The 20,457-nt window shown below is 39.5% G+C and overlaps 1 protein-coding gene across 1 annotated transcript in view; it reads right to left on the bottom strand.

The window, feature by feature from the left end:
- PCDH15 (protocadherin related 15) overlaps nucleotides 1–20,457 on the bottom strand; it is a gene marked incomplete at its 3' end in the record, with an annotated part of 1,334,501 nt that overhangs the window by 206,692 nt on the left and 1,107,352 nt on the right. Inside the window, exons 19-20 of the mRNA XM_084754693.1 lie at nucleotides 7,287–7,366; nucleotides 354–447 (exon numbers count right to left, since the gene is read on the bottom strand). Coding sequence (XP_084610819.1) covers nucleotides 354–447; nucleotides 7,287–7,366 — 174 coding nt within the window. The remainder of the gene's footprint in view (nucleotides 1–353; nucleotides 448–7,286; nucleotides 7,367–20,457) is intronic.

The raw sequence follows: 20,457 nt of genomic DNA, 5'->3' as shown, positions 1-20,457 counted from the left end.
GCTCATTGGCCAGCCAGCTTAACCTGAAATCCCAGTTCCCAGTGAGAGACTTTGCCTCCAAAACCTGAGCCAAGGCCTGAGGTTGAGCCCTGCTCCGCACTTGTGTACTTACTTGCACACACACAGGCACGCACTGTGAGTTGCAATGATCAGATGGTAAGGTTGCGGATCACAACGGTCTGCTCCTCAAATCAAAATCTGAGGTATGCAGACAGTTTCGGAGCGTGGGTACGTCTGTTAGGAAAAGGCGTCTGTTCTGGGTGGATAAAGCTAGTACGGCTGTCACACATGGTTTAGAGTATAGGGGCAGAGGACTCACCCCCACCTGCACCCCCCCCCCCAATCACACTTACCCCATCCGGTCTGCCATCCGAGGCTGTGACAATGAGGATGTAGCGGTCTGTGCTCTCCCTGTCTAGCGCCTTCCCTAGAGTGAGAATCCCGGTGCTAGAGGCAGAAAGAAAAACAAACAAACAGCGTTAAAGTGAGATGCTCTTTTCCTGAGGTGGTTATGAAGGTCCCTGCAGATCTGTTCCCTTGTCTCTCTGCCTCCACCTCCCTCTCTTTTCTACCTTCATACCTATCTCTCCCCCTTCCTCCCCCATTTCTCACTTCTGCCACTTCCCTTTACCTCATGCTCGCCCCTTACCTTTGCTTGTCCCCCTCTCCCATTGGTTTCTATTCCTTCTGTCAAATAAAATTATTGCCTATTTTTATCTGATAGATGTCATGGAGCAGAAGGAGGTCTATTGGGAAAATGATTCTTTATTGTCTTTATTCACTTTCATATAATCATAAACTGTGTCTTAAAGTGAGTCTAGGGCTCAGGTTGAAATTGGAAGTGACTCTTCAGAGCTGTTGAGATTCTTAGTCATCACGGAAACTTGCAGACCTCAGTGAGATCACAGAGAGGACTCTCTACGTTCTAGTGGAAAAACCAAAGGAAATAAAATCATCATACCTAATTCATTGCTGGGAGAAAGATAGCTGCCTTGTGTGTCGTCCTTTCAAAGTAAAAGGCTCCTTTGTTTTCAAGCAACATTGTAATTCTCAGCCAAGGAATTGTCCTTTTTAAGTAGCATGTCTTATTTTCCCACTGATTGCAAAATGCTCACCCTGGGAGTGAAGACACTCTTTCCCTTTGACCAGTTCCACAGCACAGCCCATTTTCCTTTGCATCTCACATTAATAGAACTTATGTAAAAGCAGAAAATTCAAAGATTATATCAAATCTGTGGGCTGTGTGCCAACTTTCTAATATTTCTTTTTATATTCATAAGCATATTTAAATCTATAACTGTTTTGTTAAAAGGAATCATTGCATATTTTACATTCTTTATAATAAATTACAGTGCTCATCTGCTTATTTAATTATATTTTAAAAATGGTTATAGCTATATTAGCAATTATATCATTTTCCTATTTTTCTGAAACTCAAAATGATTCTCAATCTCTGTTATATACCTTATAAACAATACTTGAATAGATTCTCATTCTTAGAATTATTTAATTCTACCCCTTACTACCCAGAATAAATGTCCCCTCTCAATGCTTTTCTCCAATGTAATATGTATAACAATTTGGACTTCAAAATTAGCTCAACATGTCTTTTTGTGTTTTACACTGGACGCTGCAAATGAGATTTTTTTTCATCAGCCACCCACTGTGGAAGAATTTACCTTAACACAAGAAAACACTGAGGTATTCATCAAGTAGAAAAGCCAAGTGTGCTTTTGGCTGATAAACAAGCTTTGCTTTAAACTTAAGTACGTTGATGCTGAGAATGGAATTTATGTGATGCTCATTACAAGGCGCAGTGAGGACAGAGTCAAGGCTACAGATGGGAGTTGGGGACACAGTAACTCATTTGGTTGAATTTCTGTTGACAATGGAGACTTCGGGAGCTCTCAGAGCATATGGTAGGACTGAGAAACAGTGCCTGGGAACTGTTTAGTTCATACAACTGAGAACCCCTTCCGGAGCACATTCACAGTAAGCAGGCTGGGGTCAACTCTGCACCGCAGATGCCTCAGGGGATCTCATCCTGTGATACTATCCCAAGAGAAAAGTAAGGCAGTTTGGGCTATTCACAAGAAATAGAAACGTCTGTAAACTTAGCCGCAGTGCAAGGAGAGAAAAATGAACTGTTTCTGGTCTTATTCTGTTTTCGGTTTTAATGTCCTTCATCCTCTTCTGTAACTCTCCTTGGGGACGGACTTAGAAAGGGGCTAGACTTTCTATATTGGGCTGTTTTTTACATAAATATCTACTTTTCTTCTTTATATGATTATAATGGAGATAAAGCGTTATTGCTATATGCCTTTGACTCAACGGTTGTGAGACAGTTGACTATAGGGGAGTGTTTGGCAGGGAGAATGAAAAGTAGATAGTGTCTTTGAGTATTCAGAGCAGGAGTATGTGTCAATGGAAAATATGAACGGCGCTCACGGTAAAGCTGGCTTGAAGGAACATTCCTCCCGCCAGCTGATGGAGGCCACATGGCCAGGAACACTCTCTGCATCAGAAGTGCAAAAATACCTTTACATGGTACATGAGCATAGTTTCTGATTAAAAACCACAGTGATAGTGCTGCTTAAGTTCCCCAGGACTGAAAACATGGCTCAGAAGTGGAAGCAGTGGGTGTGGTGAAGGAGGCATTCCAAAGACATCACCTCTCCCACTGAACACCAAAGCACCAAGCAGCCAGAGTCAGACTCAGGTTGGATGAGAGTCCAACAGATAGTCAACAGCTACAGAATCCACACAAAAGGCACACAAGGGAAAGGGAAGTTAACAACTATTTGCTTTCCATTCATAGCAGTAGCACGATTATAGTTATGAAGCATGCAACAAAAATAATGTTATGGTTGGGAGTCATCGCAACATGAGGAACTGTATTGGAAAGGCTTTAATTAGCCATATTAGGAAAGCAGAAGGCCAGTAGTCTTGGGAGGAGGGTAAAGAGAGCTCATGTTCCAGACTCTGCTATGGAGGGGTACATCTATAACTTTTCACAAGGAACTGTAGCGGTCCTAGCTAAAGCTGCCAGCTGCCATAAGAAATGATAGTCAGTTCTTCACTTGCTTGAACTCAGCACTCACCCAAGGAAGAGAAGCACTGGGCACTCCTGACAACAACTGAAGGTAACAAAGAACCTGCCACCCGAGGCAAAGCACACTGAGTCTCAAGATCCTGGGTAAAAACCCCAGCATACAGTTTGCAGGGAGGTCCGAGCATTACAAAGAATGTTTGTACTATTTAATGAACAAGATTGAGGCTCCAGAACATTCTGTTATGTCAATAGTAGAGTTTCAATAAAGGTATCAAAACCACTCAACAGGAAAACGTATTTTAAGTCAATTATTATGTAAAAATGGAAATCTATACGCAATAGATTTAAATGATGCTACTTATGTATATGTAATAATTAACTCAAAGGTATTAATAATATTATGTTTTATATTATTATATCTATATATAACATAGATATTGTATATTAATATAATATATAATAACTATATACTATATATTAATTATATAATTGTATATTTGGCAATGAACCCAAAAGATGCTCCTATGGCAACATTAGGGACAACATTTATGATTTGGATTCAGCAGTGACTTTGGTAGATAAGACACAAAGCAAAGGAACAGTAATTATATTGGACTTTATCAAAAGTATAAAATTTCCTGTCAAAAAGCACTATCAATGAAGTGAGAAGATGTTGAAGCAGAAGAAAGCATTTTGAAATTCTATATCTACCCTATCTATATCTGTATGTGGCTTCAGAACTCTGAGGGACTCATGCAATTAACCAGTAGGGGACCTAGTTAAAAAGCACCCAATGATCTAAGCCAATGGTTTTCCAAAGAAGGTAGGTCCCAGAGAAAGGGCTCATAGACGTGCTCAGCTCCATTATTTACTCATGCAGGAAATGCAAATAAAGGCCACACAGAACTATCATCACTTCATCCCTACTGATAGTCAGAATCAAAGAAGAAAAGCCACAGTTAAGAATGATTGATAATAAGTGTTGGCAACGTTATGGGGAAATTAAAATCCTCATACATTGCCAGTGAGAACATAAAATAGTTCAGAAATGCTTGCAGTTCGGCACTGAGAATACAAAATGATTCAGACCCTGATGAGAGCATTTAGTAATCTCTCAAATAATTAAGACACAGAATTATGACGTGTCCCAGCAATTCCACTTCTGAGTATACAGTCAAAAACAAATCCCAAATCATGTCCTTAGACACACATGTATGCTTATCACAGTGTCGATAACTGAAAGGCAGGAATGTAACCCAAATGCTCGCTAATGAAAGAGCAAGCACATTGTTGTGTACGCTCATAGTGCGATGGGTGTGCAGAGATACACAGCAAAGGGCAACAGATACATCTGCTAGGTAGGCGGAAGGAGCCAGACACGTGTTTGCATGCCAGATGGCTCCTGTTCACTCTCATCATCTGGTTTTTGTTCCCTCAAGAGTCATGTGTGTGTGTGTGTGTGTGTGTGTATGTGTGTGTGTGTGTGTGCCTATTCCGTGTACTTCCAAGAAATAGAATTATAGGATAATTTGGGATTTATAAATGTGTTTTTAAGGCATGCCCATTGCTGAATCACGTCCTAGCTGGTCATTCTCTTATGCCAACAAATAACAATGCACCGTGTAGATAAGTGACACTGCTTATTCATTTGTGGATGAATATGTGAGCTGTTTTCTACTCTGTCCTGCCTGTATATATGTTTGCAGTGGAGATTATTTTGCATATTTTACACATAGCTATGGCTTTGCTTAGTTTTATGGATATGTTATGTGTAGCATGTGGGGAAAGCTTCCTGTTTTCTAAAGCCTCACAGAAGCCTGTGAGGGCTCCACGGCCTCCAAGTCCTGACTCTTGCTTGCTCTTTATCTTCTTTTTACTTGGAGGTGAACTCCTCCTACATAGTCACAGCTTCAATTTGCATTTACTGAATGAAGTCTAATTCCATGTGCTCATTGACTACCATTCACACACACACACACACACACACACACACACACACACACACACGGAGTGGGCAGGGAGGAGGGGGAATGAGGAAATAAGAGAGAGGAGGGGAGTCTCTTCAAAACTTTGTCTATTTTTTTAAATTTTAATTTTATTAATTTATTCAGATTACACCTCAATTGTTATCCCGTCACTTGTGTCCTTCCGTTTCTCCTTCCCTCCCGCTCTCACGCTATTGTCTATTTTTAATCAGGCCCTTTCTCTTCTTGCTTTTGAGTTTTATGCATTTTGATGTATAATTGTTAGCTTATACATGAAAGTATTTTATGTAGGCGTGTAGGTGGCTTTTTTTGTTTCAGTGGTGGTGCCTCTTGAGACTTATTTCTTTTTAAATTTGCGGATGAGCTTCAATAGACTTTCTTATTAATAATTTGGGAGTTTTGTGCTTTATATGTGGGTGGCACTCTGCCTAATTCATATAGGAAAACTTTTCTTCTAAGAGTTCTGAAGTTTTACTTCTTGTGTTTAGACCCACAGCCCATTTTCATCCAATTTTTAAGGACAGTGTTAAGAGTGAATTTCATTCTTTCTTGCTATGTCCCAAACTCACTAGCTAAAAGGATAACTTTCTTGCTCAGATGGCGTTGGGCCAGATTTGGCAAGTGTTAGGGTGTTTCTGCATTGTAACTCTACCTGAGTCTTGGTGTGCATTCCGACCCTAGCAAGGCTACCACTTTAATAAACACTTTTTTTCATAGTATTACTTTTAGTGGAAATTTACAAACTGTGGGCAATTAATGATTTTAATGTATCTGTGGAGGAATTTTCAAATAAATAATACTTTCTTTTATTAAGTAGAAATTACTTACCCATACTTTTAAGTCCAGAGGTGGGAGAAACTATTACGTGTCCACCTATGGCTTTCTGAAATGACTTGACTTTTTCCATTAAATCCTATTCTATGTCAAATTGTGCTTGGCGTAAGATTGATAGACCCACACGTGGCCAGCTCGCTTCATTAAGAACCATGTGTTCTAGAGACAGAGGTGGTGGTTATCCTATTGTTACCATGGATACATTACCTCCCCCTTCATTCAGTGAAAGAAGACGACACTGGCAACAGATGCAGAACATCAGTTCTGCTCTTCGGAAAGTCCCACAACCTCACTGCCACCAAGGTGCAGAGTGGAAGCATGTGAGGGCTGTACACTGACCATCTTCTCCAGTGCCATTTTCTATTCCAACAGCTATGGCTTGGGTATCCCTGATATGCTGACATCAGCAAGGACAAAACGGTGCTTTGATTTTTTTTTTTTTTTTGCAGTTTTGATGTTATCAGTTTAAGTTTATTGTTTTTTCTTTCTTTTCTTTTACAGTTTTTTATCAAATATATTTTACATATACATTTATATTGAAACAATCAGGAATTATACACACACACACACACACACACACACACACACACACACACACACACATTCCTAGTGTTTTGGCTATTTGTATTTGGCAGCCTTGAAGAAAACGTATTTCCTATCTTGGTGAGTCTAAAATTCTGAATGTAAATCAATTATCTAGCATATCTCGTCATTATCAACTTAAAACATCTATCTAGACCTAAAAACATCTTAATCCCTAAACAACTAAGCGTAACTGTAAAACTAAACTATCTGGTCTTCAACCAAATCAGAGACTTTAGAAGGAATAAAATTGATTACCTGAGTAAACAGGAAGTGCAGGTTAGCAGCATCCAAAGTGAAAAAAAAATTACAAAGACAGTTTGCTGCCTGAACAGTCACCCCAAAACTCTCTATAAGTTTAGAGCATCATATTCAGCCTTCTGTCTCAGTGTACCTGACAGGCATATCTGTGACACAGAACCTGTTGAGGGCTTCTTTACTCTGTGTTGGCCGAGGTGCTTTGATTTTATTTCATCGTAGATATGATGTAACCCTTTTAATGAACAAGTTAGTGCTGTACTCTTTGTAGAAATGCCCTAGTCACTGTGAGCAGCTGACAACTTTACAGGCGCCTAATTAGGCGCTGGCTTTGCCTGCAAGTGAAATTTTTCCACCTCGGTGGCTTTTACTTGGTACAATTGTGTAAGGTAAACAAGCAGTCTCCCGGGAAAGCTTTGGAGTTTAGAATCACCCCCAGTGCTTATTAACATTCATAGGAAAAAAAAAGGATAAAATAAAAGGACAAACAGCCGAGAGTCTGTCCTCTGGCTAACAGCGTGTTGTTTGACATTAATGGGGGGCAATCAAGTATAAATCATTTTCTTGTAACTTACGTTTCTGAAAGATTAAAGACTCGCTGAGGGTCTCCGTTCTCGATGGCATATGTGATAGGGTCTCCTTCCCGATCTGTTGCCTTCAGAGAGGAGAAGATAATTCAGTTACCAAGTAACCACAGGATGTGTAAACTATCTATTAGTGTTAAGAGATACATGTGGCCTAATGTCAAGAGGTTGAGTAAAGCATTTTCTAGTGAACCTGGAATTTTCTGACATGCACTTTTTACTTTCTTACAGTGCAAGGAATTTTATGTGTGTGTGGGTGTAATAGTGATAGAAGTTAATTGATACAAGGTAATGAACTTAGCGATTCTAATTTTAGGCATCTAGGCCTGAAATGTAAACAAATATGCTAAATGCTACCTACATCATTGGTTAGAGTGTCAATGTATTATTTAAATACTTGGTTTCCTGGTTAAAACGCATCAAGATCATATTCAAATCTGTAAAAGTTTCTGACTACAAGTCTTGACTATAGAACCAAAGAGCCTGAATTCAAAGTTACACTATACTTATGAGCTTTGTGAATCTTTCTCAATTTCTTCTTTCATAAAGAAGAGGGCTATGGCACAAATAATAATAGAAGCAGAGAGATTTAAATTGAGACACCATATCAAGGCTAATATTTGGAATATTGCAAACTTTCAATAAATTTAACTAATTTTGTTGTGCTGTTGTTTTCTCCTTCCCTGAGAAGCAAAACCCGCACCTTCTCACACTGAATTCTGGGTCTCTCTCCTCCAAAATAGAGAGCTAACCATGTTGTGTGACGAGGTCTAAGTTTGCTATTAATAACTTCTCTTTACAGAGAGCCATCAAATCCCTTCATGAAGTCCTGGACGGGGAGGGGAAGCCAGCCGACTGTCATGCGAGGAACAGCACAGGGGAGCGATGGATGGAGAGTGGAATCTCAACGCCATGTGACGGATGTCAAGGGAGAGGGGATTTATCCACAGGGTGAGACGAACTGTGTCTGACTGTCACTGCTCAGACACAGCCTGTCCCTTGGGTAAGATAAGCTACCGTATGTTCCTCACCAGATATCAGGCTAATCCCTGGCAGGGATTGTTTGTTGCCTTGGAGTTGGAGGACTCAGAAGAGGGATGGCCACTGGATACTAAGTATTCCAGACAATCATGGTCCAGTATGCAATCCATGAGCCGGTGGACAAGCCGGCCATTTCTACTGGCAGGTCAAGCCATCTGCCGTGTTATGGGACCCTGATCTTGCCACATCCCTCTAAATTGCCACCCTGCAGCCACAGCTAGAAACTCCTCCAGGACTATGTGTTCCCGGACTCCAGGGACATCGGAATCATTACAGTTCAGTCTGTAATGAACTACCATATCTTGTATCCTGTACTACAAGATGCTGTCTAATCTGCCCCATGTGTGACCAGTTCCTCTCTGTGACTCATGTCCTTCTGCATCTGTTGCTGGGCCACCAAGATGGCTCAGTGTGTCAAGGTACCTACCAGAGAGCCTACACTCCTCAGGAGCCTCATGGTGCAAGGAGATAACTGGTTCTTGCAACTTCCCCCTGATCATTCTACGTGTATTGTAGAATGCAGCTGAACATACTACCCACTGTACACACACAAATAAATAAATGTAATAATAGTAATTTTAAGAACCTGTTACTTCTTGCTTCACATCTCAGAGAGGACCTTTATTATTCAATTCACGCCTCTGCCCATCTTCCATCCCTTAGCCGACGTGCCGCATCCTCCTGCCTTCCCAGGCCAACGCGCTTCACCTGTGCTCGCCTCAGCCACTTAGCTCCACTTCCTCCTCTAACCCATTGGCAAGTTCCACGGCCTGTTTGGGAAACGCTTGCTGTATCTGGGTGACTGTGCCACCCTCCTTCCTCACCATGGACTTACTTCAGCTATCGCGGTAAATAGTATCTTAGCAACAAGCCCCGATTTTACTCTTGCATTCTCACGATGATGAGTTTTCAATTAACTTAACAAAGTAATCGCTTTCAGGCCCAAACTTTCCTCCTTGAGGTAAATGTTCAGCCTCAAGTACACACATACGAAGAAAATGGAACATGCGTAGAAAAGGATGAGGAAAGCCTAAGAAAATACCAAATCTAGATATATAATTCTAAATTTTATGAAATTAGCTAGCTACAAAAAATATCTCACAAAGTAAGAAAAATATTCCTTTATTCAATGATTATTCTTATTTGTTTCTGTTTGTAGAAAACAAAAGTCTGAACTTGGAGAGTGCCTTTGTTACAAAAAGTTGACACTAAAACTTTAGTCACTTGCTCTGTTGTCCCTGTTACCAAGTCCTTTGTGTTTGCTGATTGGTTTGTAGATGGGCTTTCTTTGTTGTTGTTTGTTTTTCTTTTTTTCTTTTTCCGGAATAAGATATCACTTTAAGTTTTCAAAATTGCAAGGATATAGATTCTGAACCAGGGATTCTGTGTAAATCAATATTAAGTCTTGATTAATATCGAATCTTTGTTTGCACTGCTAGGAATAGAACCCAGGGCCCTCTACCTGCTAAGCTCTCTACCACCGAGCTACACTTCCATCTCAGAGTATTGAGTCTTATCTTTTTAACATTTATTTATTTATTTATTTATTTATTTATTCATTTGTTTATGGTCACATGTGACGAGGCATGAGTGTGGAGGTCAGAGGACAACTTGGATGAGTTGATTCTCCCCTTTCAGCATGTGGGTTCTGGGTATCTAACTCCACCAGACTTGGTGGCAGCACTTTTACCCACTGAGCCAACTCACTGGCCATCCTATGAATCCTTTAATGTGCAGGAGAGGCTATGACCCATGTTAGTGGGAGTGAAGGTCTCTGAACACTGTACAACTTTGTTCGCATTATTCTTTTGTCGTGCTGGGAAGTTACAATTTTATGGAAGGCTAATAGAAATTTTACTGGTAAATAAAGCATGCAGGGGACTCCAATTATGCTACTATTTCTACCTTCAGTTTCAACCAGAGTACTTTGTGTTCTACTTAATTGAATGTTGTGCCTTTTTAAATCTAGAGACAATTAGGGACTGTTTTTTCTCAAAAAGGGAAAGCTTAGTCATAAAATACATTTTTTCCATGTAATAAGTAAGAATCACTCCTCCTTATTGCAAATATATTTCTTATATATTTATTTTTCATAAATCCAGTAAAAAAATGAGTTCCCCCCCTTTCAAGATTTTGAAAAGTGAGGTAATAATTATAAGTAACAAATAACAAAACAAATATGTAGCAAAAGTTCCATGTCTTCACTGGACCTAGAATCCTCTGGGAGTCCTGGAATCAGCTGTTAGGTTGCTCCCTGGCTGTCATCTATTCTAAGGCAAGATACCTAAGGTTAAAAAAAAGACACACAATGACCACCATATTCTCTCTTTAGTTAGCCCTGTATTTAGGAGGCACTCTGCCTATGCCAAAGCTTGTGAGGTGAGTCATGAAGAGTGCAGATAAACCTCTGCCTGCCCAGCTTACATGGTACCAGGGAGCAAAGGGCGAACAAAACTGTTAATTCAAATGCAGAGTGTTCATATCCATGTGAAACAATCCAGGAAAGACCTCTGGAGGTGATGGTACATCCTCCCTCGATGAAGAGTGACCAGGACAGCATGGCTTAGGGTGTGAAACTCCAGTACTTTCTTGAATATGAAGGAAAAGTAGGCCTGTGGAGAGCAATCATGGCAGAAGTGATGCAGAGAGAGGCAGAACAGGCCCGGTGGGTCTTGGGAAGAGCCCGGCGCTTGTTAGCTTGGTACACAGAAGACGCTGACTGCTGTTTGCTTGGCCGCTGACCTCAAGCTAAATGACTGGGCAATGCTGACTTTGGACAGATAGCGAGTGATAGCATTTAGCCATCCGTTTGCTGATATGTGTTCAATTTAACGACTCTAATAAAGCTAAGTTTTTCTTTAATTATTGCTTGAGGGACAAACAGTACCTTTGAAAACAAAACTTTTCTAGTCAATTCAGCCAGATGACTTAATTTATCTCCTATAAAACTGCGGGTTTCTTTTTTTGTTTTTGTTGTTGTTTTTGAGACCACAATATAATTACGTAATTTCTCCCTTTCCTCCCTCTGCACCTTCCCATACACCCATCCTTGCTCTCTTTCATATTCACGGCATCCTCTTTTATCAGTTGTTATCATAAGCATACATTTTAGGGGCACAAAAATCTCTCAAAACCACTCAAGTAAGCAATATTCTTGGATTCTAGAAAAAATTTATAAAAGAGGCAAATCTATAAACAGTATTCTGTCAAGTTATAGAGGAACACAGCCATCAAATGCCATCTGGTAGAGTGTCCTTACTCACACAGAATGATTCTGAACATTTCTGGGGATATTAAGACAAAGTACCAGCCTGAGGGGATGCTAAAGGAGACACAAGACCAACAGCTTTAGGTAAGCCTGCCTCTTACTGAAGAAGCAGGTCCTGACAGATGCTACTAACTAATTGAGAGCAAGAACTGAAATGTTCAGTTTAGCACAACAGTATTTTGGGGTTTTTTTTAAAGATTAAAAAAAATGTTTCCTTTTATGTGTTGGATGCTTTTTTTCTACATGTATGCAGTACAACACACCCACCTGCTGTATGTAACACTGTCTGGAAACATGTGCCTTCTCCTGGTATTAAACTGTTGGGCTTTTGATAAGATGATACATTCATGATTGGGTTTGGGGCTACATTAAGGTGTAGACCATATTTACATGAAGGAGTGCTACATTGGCCATTTTTTTTTCCTGATCTAAATGTGAATTTATCACTTTTTATCACTTTTCACTTTTCAAGATAAGCTTAAGTTCAAGAACATATTAAATACTCAAAATATGTCAAGTAAATACATGTAATACACAATTCCTAAATTTGTAGTACAGCTAAATATGTGACAGGATTGAAAATATGCTTCAAAATATGAAGATGTTGAAAATAACACTCTGGAAGGGTGTAACTCCCCCAAACATGTCCCTTTCTAGTGGGAGTGTGTGGTTAGCAATGAAGGAAGCTACACAAAATGCTTTAGGTCAGAAGGCCAGAGAAGAGTGTCTGCCAACAGGATTAGGAAGGAGCACATTTGAAGCCTAGAGTATGCAATTACTCAGCCATGCATAGTGTCTCGAGCAAATCTCTATTTACTTGTTCCACATGGGGAAATGTCTGGAAACCAAGAGCATTAAAAAAACAGAGAGACCCAGGATTCCAGGAGTTCTGAGAGAATGCTTACAAGGTCCAGTCTCGATGGCATTTTTGTTTTCTTTTTCTCAGGACACAAAATTAGTAATGTTGGGACACAACAGAACTTAATTTATTCTAAATACATTTTTCAGTCCTAATTGGGTTTGGCTCTTAGGAATGTTCAACAAAACAAATGTAAAAGTACCAGAAATACTCAAATTAGCCACCCTATACATCCATGGGACACTTTAGATCTCCCACCCATACTCCTTAGTCCGCACAACCTTCATGTCTGGCACGATCTGTTCCTGTTTCTACTTCCACGTTGATAAAATATCATGTTTAAAAGTGAAAGAACTTTTGACATGCACATGCACAACTCCATGTCCTCAATACTTTCAATCACTTTCTTCTTAGAATCGGGGTCAATTCTCTACAGGAAGCGTATCCCCTTGCTAGGTGTGAGTCCTGTAGTAATTACCTTGTTCTTCACTACTACTTCTAGAACTTTCTGAAAATTGCCCAGCTCTCCCTTCAACACCTTATGCATTAGGCTGTATTGACTGCTACCCTTCCTTGTGAAGGTCTTCGTTTTACACTAATGCACATCCCTCCCCTATTTTGCTCCGTGTCAATCTCATTGCCCACTTTGTTAGACTAATCTCATTGTTCAAAAAACACTTAAGTCCTCAAGATATTGTCTGTTTCTAGTTCCTGTCATTACAGGCTTGGGGGAGAAGGTGTGAAGGAGAGAGGGAGAAACAGGGAGGGAGGTGGCGAGGGATGGGGTTACAATCAGGATGAAAAGTGAAATTATAAAAAGTATCCTCCACAGGGTTTCATGTATTGGAAGGTTAGACCTTAATTGGTGGATGCTGGAAGCTTTATGAGGTAGGTCCCACTATGAGGAGTAGGTCTCGCGTGGCAGGAATATGGAGATAGCTGGTTCTTGCTATCTTTCTGTTTCTGCTACCTGTCTACAATGCAGTCAATAATCTCCCCATCTCTTACACCACCATGTCGTTCTCTCAAAGTTCATAGGCACAATCTACCATGGACCAAGCCTTCCGACACTACGACCCAGAAGAAACCCTTCCTTCCTTAGACTGTGTTCTTAGTCAGGCACTTTGACCACAACAACAAAACAAGAAATGGAACAAATATACTCTTACTCCAAAACATACATCAAACTGCCTCATCAGTTTCTTCAGTGGATGTGTTAAGAAGCCAGGCTGGAGTGTAATTTTTTTTCTCATGCCTCTGAGGATGAGAAAGTCCTGAATCTATGCAGCAGAAGACCTGGTGTCCACTGAGGGCACTCTTTGTGCCTTGTGCATGGCTGTCATACTGATTCATGCAGTGTGAAATCCAGACTTCTTGTCCCTTTGGCTGTTGGGGCCATAATACCATTTGTGAGTCCTTCACACACAGGACTAAATTTTTTCCAAGAAACCCTACAAATACCATCCATTTTATTAGTAAATTCAAAACAAATAAATAAATAAAAGAAAATTAACGTCTGAAAGACATCTTTGAGAACTGATTATATACAAAATAATCTGATAAATAAAAGACTACATTAATCATTTATAAAAAGATCATGGTGCTAGTGAGAAACTCAACAATGAAGCAGAGATCATGCCCAAGAATAAATAATTTTGGACTGAGGAAATCACAAAGTCAAATGAGTGACATCTGCAAGCCCCTCACCAACAGAGTGGATCAAGCAGAAGAAAGAGCATCTTGAGGACAGCACTTCTCAAATGTTCAGTCAGATGAAAAACCCAGTTTTAGAAAATGACAAGAGTAATAGTGGTGGCACATCCCAGCACTCAGAGAGGTAGAGGCAGGTCGATCCCTGTGAGTTCTAGGCCAGCCTGGCCTACAGAGCAAGTTCTGGGACAGCCAGGGCTACATGAAGAAACACTGTATTGAAAATCCATAAAAACAAGAAAATGAAAAGAATAAAGATAGCATCCAAGACTGATGAGACAGAATTTTATGAACACTCTTTGAAAAAAGTGTGAGAATTCCCCCATGGCCAAGACAAAGAAAGTGACCTGGGAAACTCAGTAAAATGAAAACTTTAGTTTTCCTGATTCCTGAGATATTCATGTGTAGAATTTGAAAGACCCAAAATATAGTTGACAATAATATGTCCTCTCTTAAGTGTAATATATTCAATATCCCATAAAAAGAACAACATAAAGTGCATGGTATAATATAAAGAACTGAGTTAGGGTAAGGGATTTATAAGGATACTGTCCTTAAGTGGAAGTAGAGAGAACAGGAATGGCTATTTCTGTAAAATATAAAATGGACTTCGATACAAACATTATACAAATATACAGAAAATACACTGTATATAATTGATTATATAATCAATGTTTATATTGATCAATGAATCAATCTGGTAAGAACTTCTAACAACTGTACCTCACACCAAGTACCCAACTTTATAAAGTCAACATTATTATATTTGGGGGAGGGATGGCCTTTGACGCAAGGACAGCTGAGAACGCAAGGATAGCCCCACTTTAATCACAGGACAGGACACTCAGGCCAAAAAGCGCAGCCTCAAATGAAAAATTTGACCTGAGAGCCACAGAGAGATCACATCACTTCCCATAGCAGCTGGTGATACATTTCATTCTCAGGAGTACATAAGACTGATGTGTTCCTTCACTAGGCCTGATCACATTTTCAGCCACAAACCACATTTCAATAAAAAAAAAGTCATCTCAGACATTATTTCCCATTACAATGGAATAAAATGAGAAATGAACAACAAAAGTTGTCAAATGTCCAAACACATGAAAGTCATTGATACATAGAAATACAAAGTATCACTCAGAGCTATAAAGAACAACTGTCTGGAAAATCTACACATGATAAATTTTGATATATGTATAACCAACAGAAATGGAAGGAAGACAAGGACAATGTGAACAGTTCAACAACAGAAAACAAGCTTGAATCAGAAACAAGAAGTTGACTATGACATGGTCATAGTTGACTTTTTACCCATTTTAAAAGCCAACAATAAACCTTATACTAGAAAGCCAACCCCTGACACTATTAATGATAATACACTATGCTTGCAGACAGGAGCATAGAAGAGTTGTCCTCTGAGAGATAGCACCCAGCAGCTGTTCAAAACAGATACTGAGTCTCACAGCCAAACAGTGGGCAGAGCATAAGGAGTCTAATAGGAAAAATGGGGGAAAGGATAAAATGACCAAGAAGTGACAGGATCTCCACAAGAAGACCAACAGAGCCAACAAACCAGGGCCTAGAGTGGCCTGTGAAGTCTGAAGCACCAACCCCAGGACCATGCATGGACTGGGCCTAGGTCCTCTACATAGATGGGGCTGATGGGCAGTTCGGGTTTCATGTGAGTTCTCTAATAAGGGGAGAGTGGGATGTCTCTGTCATGGACTCTGTTGTCTTCAATCAATTCCCCCTGGAGGGACTACCATGCCAGGCCACAAGGGAAGAGGAGGAGCTCAGTCCTGGTGAGACTTGATGAGTTGGGATGTGTGGGCAGCGGTTCCCCTCTTCAAAGAAATAGGAGAGGGGGAGGGGAAAAGGAGGGTGGGACTGGAAGAGGAGGAGGGAGGAGGTTAATATTGGGATGTAAAGTGAATAAATAAATACATTTTATAGATGATGATGGTGCAAACTATGTACTGTGTCTGAGCGGGTGGAGGACAGAGCCTAGTGACCCGGCTAGGAGCTACAGATCACAAGATCTGGAGAGCCTTAGGTGATAAGGCTCAACATGGTGCAGAGGACAGGTGGATCTGACCCTATGCCACCCAACTGGTCCACAAAGGATGGGTGCCCAGAAAATGGCTGCATACCTGCCTATGAGATGCAGTTGTGCCCTATATCTCAGACTCTATATCTGGGACTGAACTGTGGGCAGTGAAGCACCACAATCTAGATCTATTGACCCAGGTGAGCAGGTAGATCTGACCTCAGACCACCTTGCCAGTCCACAGAAAGCCCCACAGTCCTGTGGCTGTGAGCAGGGTCTCTAAAGCCAAACCAAAGGCAGATAGTACCTATACTATCTCAGACTGAACCTTGGGCTGCAGAGCACTGGCACCAGCCTCTGCTGGCCCAGTCCAGAGCCCAGGGTGTAGAGTAAAGTCCCCTGAATCTGAAACCAGGTCACCTGCTGACCCAGGGAAGGGTTCCCTAATCCCCACAGGTGAGGGGTCTTGACCGATAGACACTCACCAATGAACTACTCTCAGTGACCAGTGAAGGACACCATAAACTACCTCCCAATGTCAGAAACAACAAGATGACTAAAGGCCAATGTAAAATAAAAAAACCACAAACAACAAAAGCCAGAATAATATGGAATCTCCAGAACCCAGTTATCCCAAAGAATTCAACCCTAGGTACTCAGACACAATTGAAGCACAAGAAAATGACTTAGTAATGAATATGATAATGGAGGAAATGAATAAAATCTGTAAACAAATACAGGAAGATGCAACCAAACATATTGAGGACCTTAGAGAGGCCATGACAGAAGCCTATGGAAAGGAAATGAAGAAATCACTGGAAGAATTCAGGAAAATGCAAACAATTAGATGAAGGAAATCAATAAAACAGTTCAAGATCTGAAGATGAAAATGGACCAATGATAAAAACACAGACAGAAGAAAGCAGGGAATGAGAGAACTTAGAGGAGAAATGAGGAGGTATGTTTCACTAACAGAATTCAGGAGATGGAGGAAAGAATCTTGGGTGTAGAAGATGCAATTGAAGAATGTGATGCAATCATCAAAGAAAATGTTAAGTATGAAAAATTTCTGACACAAAATATCCAAGAAATCAATAACATCACAAAAAGATGAAACCTAAGGATAATAGGAATTGAGGAAAAAGATGTCTGGCTCCAAGGCCCAGAAAATATTTTCAACAAAATCATAAAAGAAAATTTCCCCAACTTAAAGAAAGAGATGCAAATAAACATACAAAAGGCCTACAGAACACCCAATAGAATAGACCAGAAAAGAATAATCAAAACACAAAATGTATAGAACAAAGAAAAAATATTAAAGAGGCAGGTGAAGTAGGCCAAATAACATATAATGGCAAACCTATCAGAATATACCTAACTTCTCAGCAGAGACCATAAAAGCCAAAATGGCCTGGGTAGAGGTCCTGCAAACACTAAGAGACCACAGATGCCAATCCAAACTACTATATCCAGTGAAACTTTCAATAACCATTGATGGAGAAAACAAGATATTCCATGACAAAAACAAATTCAAACAGTACCTATCCCCAAATCCTGCCCTTCAGAAGTTACTAGAAGGAAAATTCCAACTCAAAGTTACAAATTCCAACCAAAATAACAAGGAAAATAGATAACTTCACTGTAGCAAAACATAATCAGACAAAAACTCTACTGCAACTATCATCAAAATCAAAGGACCTAACAGTCACTGGTCACTAATATCTCTCAATATCAATGGCCTCAATTCTCTAATAAAAAGATACAGACTAACAGAATGGATGCATAAACAGGACCTAACATTCTTCTGCATTCAAGAAACACATCTCAGTCCCAATGATCGACAATACCTCAGGGTAAAAGGATGGAAAAAGTATCCCAAGCAAACAGACACAGAAGCAAGCTGGTGTAGCCATTCTAATATCTAATAATCAAAAGAGATGAGGAAGGACATGTCATACTCATCAAAGGTAAATTCAGCTAAGAGGACATCACAATTTTGAATGTATATGTCCCCAATACAAGGCACACATTTTTAAAAGAAATATTAATAAAGCTTAAACCACACATCAACCCCACACAATAATAGTGGGAGAACTTTAACATCCCACTTTCACAAACGGATGGGTCAATGAAACAAAAGCTAAAATGAGAAATAATGACACTAACTGATGTCATGAATCAAATGGATCTTAAAGATATCTACAGAACTTTTCACCCAAACACAAAAGATTATACCTTCTTCTCACACCTCATGGAACCTTCTGAAAAATTGACCACATAGTATGTCACAAAGCAAGACTCAACAGATACAAAAAGATTGAAATAACACCTTATATCCTGTCATATCACCATGGACTAAAGCTGGATTTCAACCACAACAAAAATAACATAAAGCCTATGCACACATGGAGACTGAACAACTCTCTACTCAATGACTACTGGGTCAGGGAAGAAATAAAGAAAGAAATTAAGGACTTCCTAAAATTCAGTGAAAATGAAGGTATGACATACCCAAGTTTATGGGATACCTTGAAAGCAGTGTTAAGAGGAAAGGTCATAGCACTAAGTGCCCTCCTAAAGAGATTGGTAACATCTCATATAGGCATCTCAACAACACATCTGGAATACCTAGGGAAAAAAAAGCAGAAACTCCCAAGAGGAATAGATGCCTGGAAATAATCAAACTCAGGGCTGAAATCAATAAATTAGAAATGAAGAGAACAATTCAAAGAATCAACAGAACCAAGAGCTGGTTCTTTGATAAAATCAACAAGATAGACAAACCATTAGCCAAACTAACTAAAAGGCAGAGAGACACTATCCAAATCAATAAAATCAGAAATGAAAAGTGAAACATAACAACAGACACTAAAGAAGTACAGGGAATCATTAGGTCCTACTTCAAAAGTTTATATGATTTTGAAAATCTAAAGGAAATGGACAATTTTCTTGATGGATTCCACTTGCCAAAGTTGAATCAAGTTCAGATAAACAAATTAAATTGTTCTATTTCTCCTACAGAAATAGAAGTAGTCATCAAAAGTCTCCTAACAAATAAAGCCCAAAGCCAGATGGTTTCAGCACAGAATTCTACCAGACCTTCAAAGAAGAGTTAATATTGATATTCTTCTAACTACTCCACAAAATAGAAACAGATGGAACATTACCAAATTCATTCTATGACCATTCACCTTGATATCTAAACCTCATAAGACCTAACAAAGAAAGAGAATTTTAGACCAATTTATCTTATGAACATTGATGCAAAAATACTCAATAAAATACTCGAAAACTGAATTCAAGAACACGTCAAAGATATCCAACAAAGAAAGAGAATTTCAGACCAATTTCTCTTGTGAACATTGGTGCAAAAATACTCAATAAAATACTCAAAAATTGAATCTAAGAACACATCAAATATATCATTCACCATGACCAAGTAAGTAGGCTTCATCCCAGGCATGCAGGGATGGTTCAATATATGGAAAGCCATCAATGTAATCCACCATATAAACAAACTGAAATAAAAAAATCACATGATCATTTCCTTAGATGCCAAAAAAGCATTTGACAAAATCCCGCAGCCATTCATGTTTAAAGTATACAAGAGATCAGGTATACCAAGCACATACCTAAACATAATAAGGGCTATATACAGCAAACCAATAGCCAACATCAAATTAAATGGAGAGAAACTCAAGGAAATTCCTCTAAAATCGGGGACCAGGCAAGGCTGCCCACTTTCTCCATATCTCTTCAATATAGTATTTGAAATTTTAGCTAGAGCAATAAGACAACAAAGGGAGATCTAAAGGATCCACATCGGAATGGCTAAAGTCAAATCATCCCTATTTGCAGATGACATGATAATGTACATAAGTGACCCCAAAATTCTACCAGAGAACTCCTACAGCTGATAAGCTCCTTCTGCAAAGTGGCTAGATACAAAATCAACTCAAAAAAAAAATCAGTGGCCCTCCTGCGTATAAATGACAATTGTGTTGAGAAAGAAATTAGGGAAACTACACCTTTCATGGTAGCAACAAGTAATATAAAGTATCTAGGTGTAACTCTAGCCAAGCAAGTGAAAGACTTGTAGGAAAAAAACTTCAAGTCTCTGAAGAAAGAAATTGAAGGTGATATCAGCAGATGCAAAGATCTCCCATGTTTGTGGATTGGGAGAATTAACATAGTAAAATTGGCCATTTTACCAAAAGCAATTTACAGATTCAATGCA

The sequence above is a fragment of the Acomys minous genome (assembly GCF_964271855.1).
Source record: "Acomys minous genome assembly, chromosome: 13".
Taxonomy (NCBI): Eukaryota; Metazoa; Chordata; class Mammalia; order Rodentia; family Muridae; genus Acomys; species Acomys minous.
This window is presented reverse-complemented; position numbering and strand designations above follow the sequence as displayed.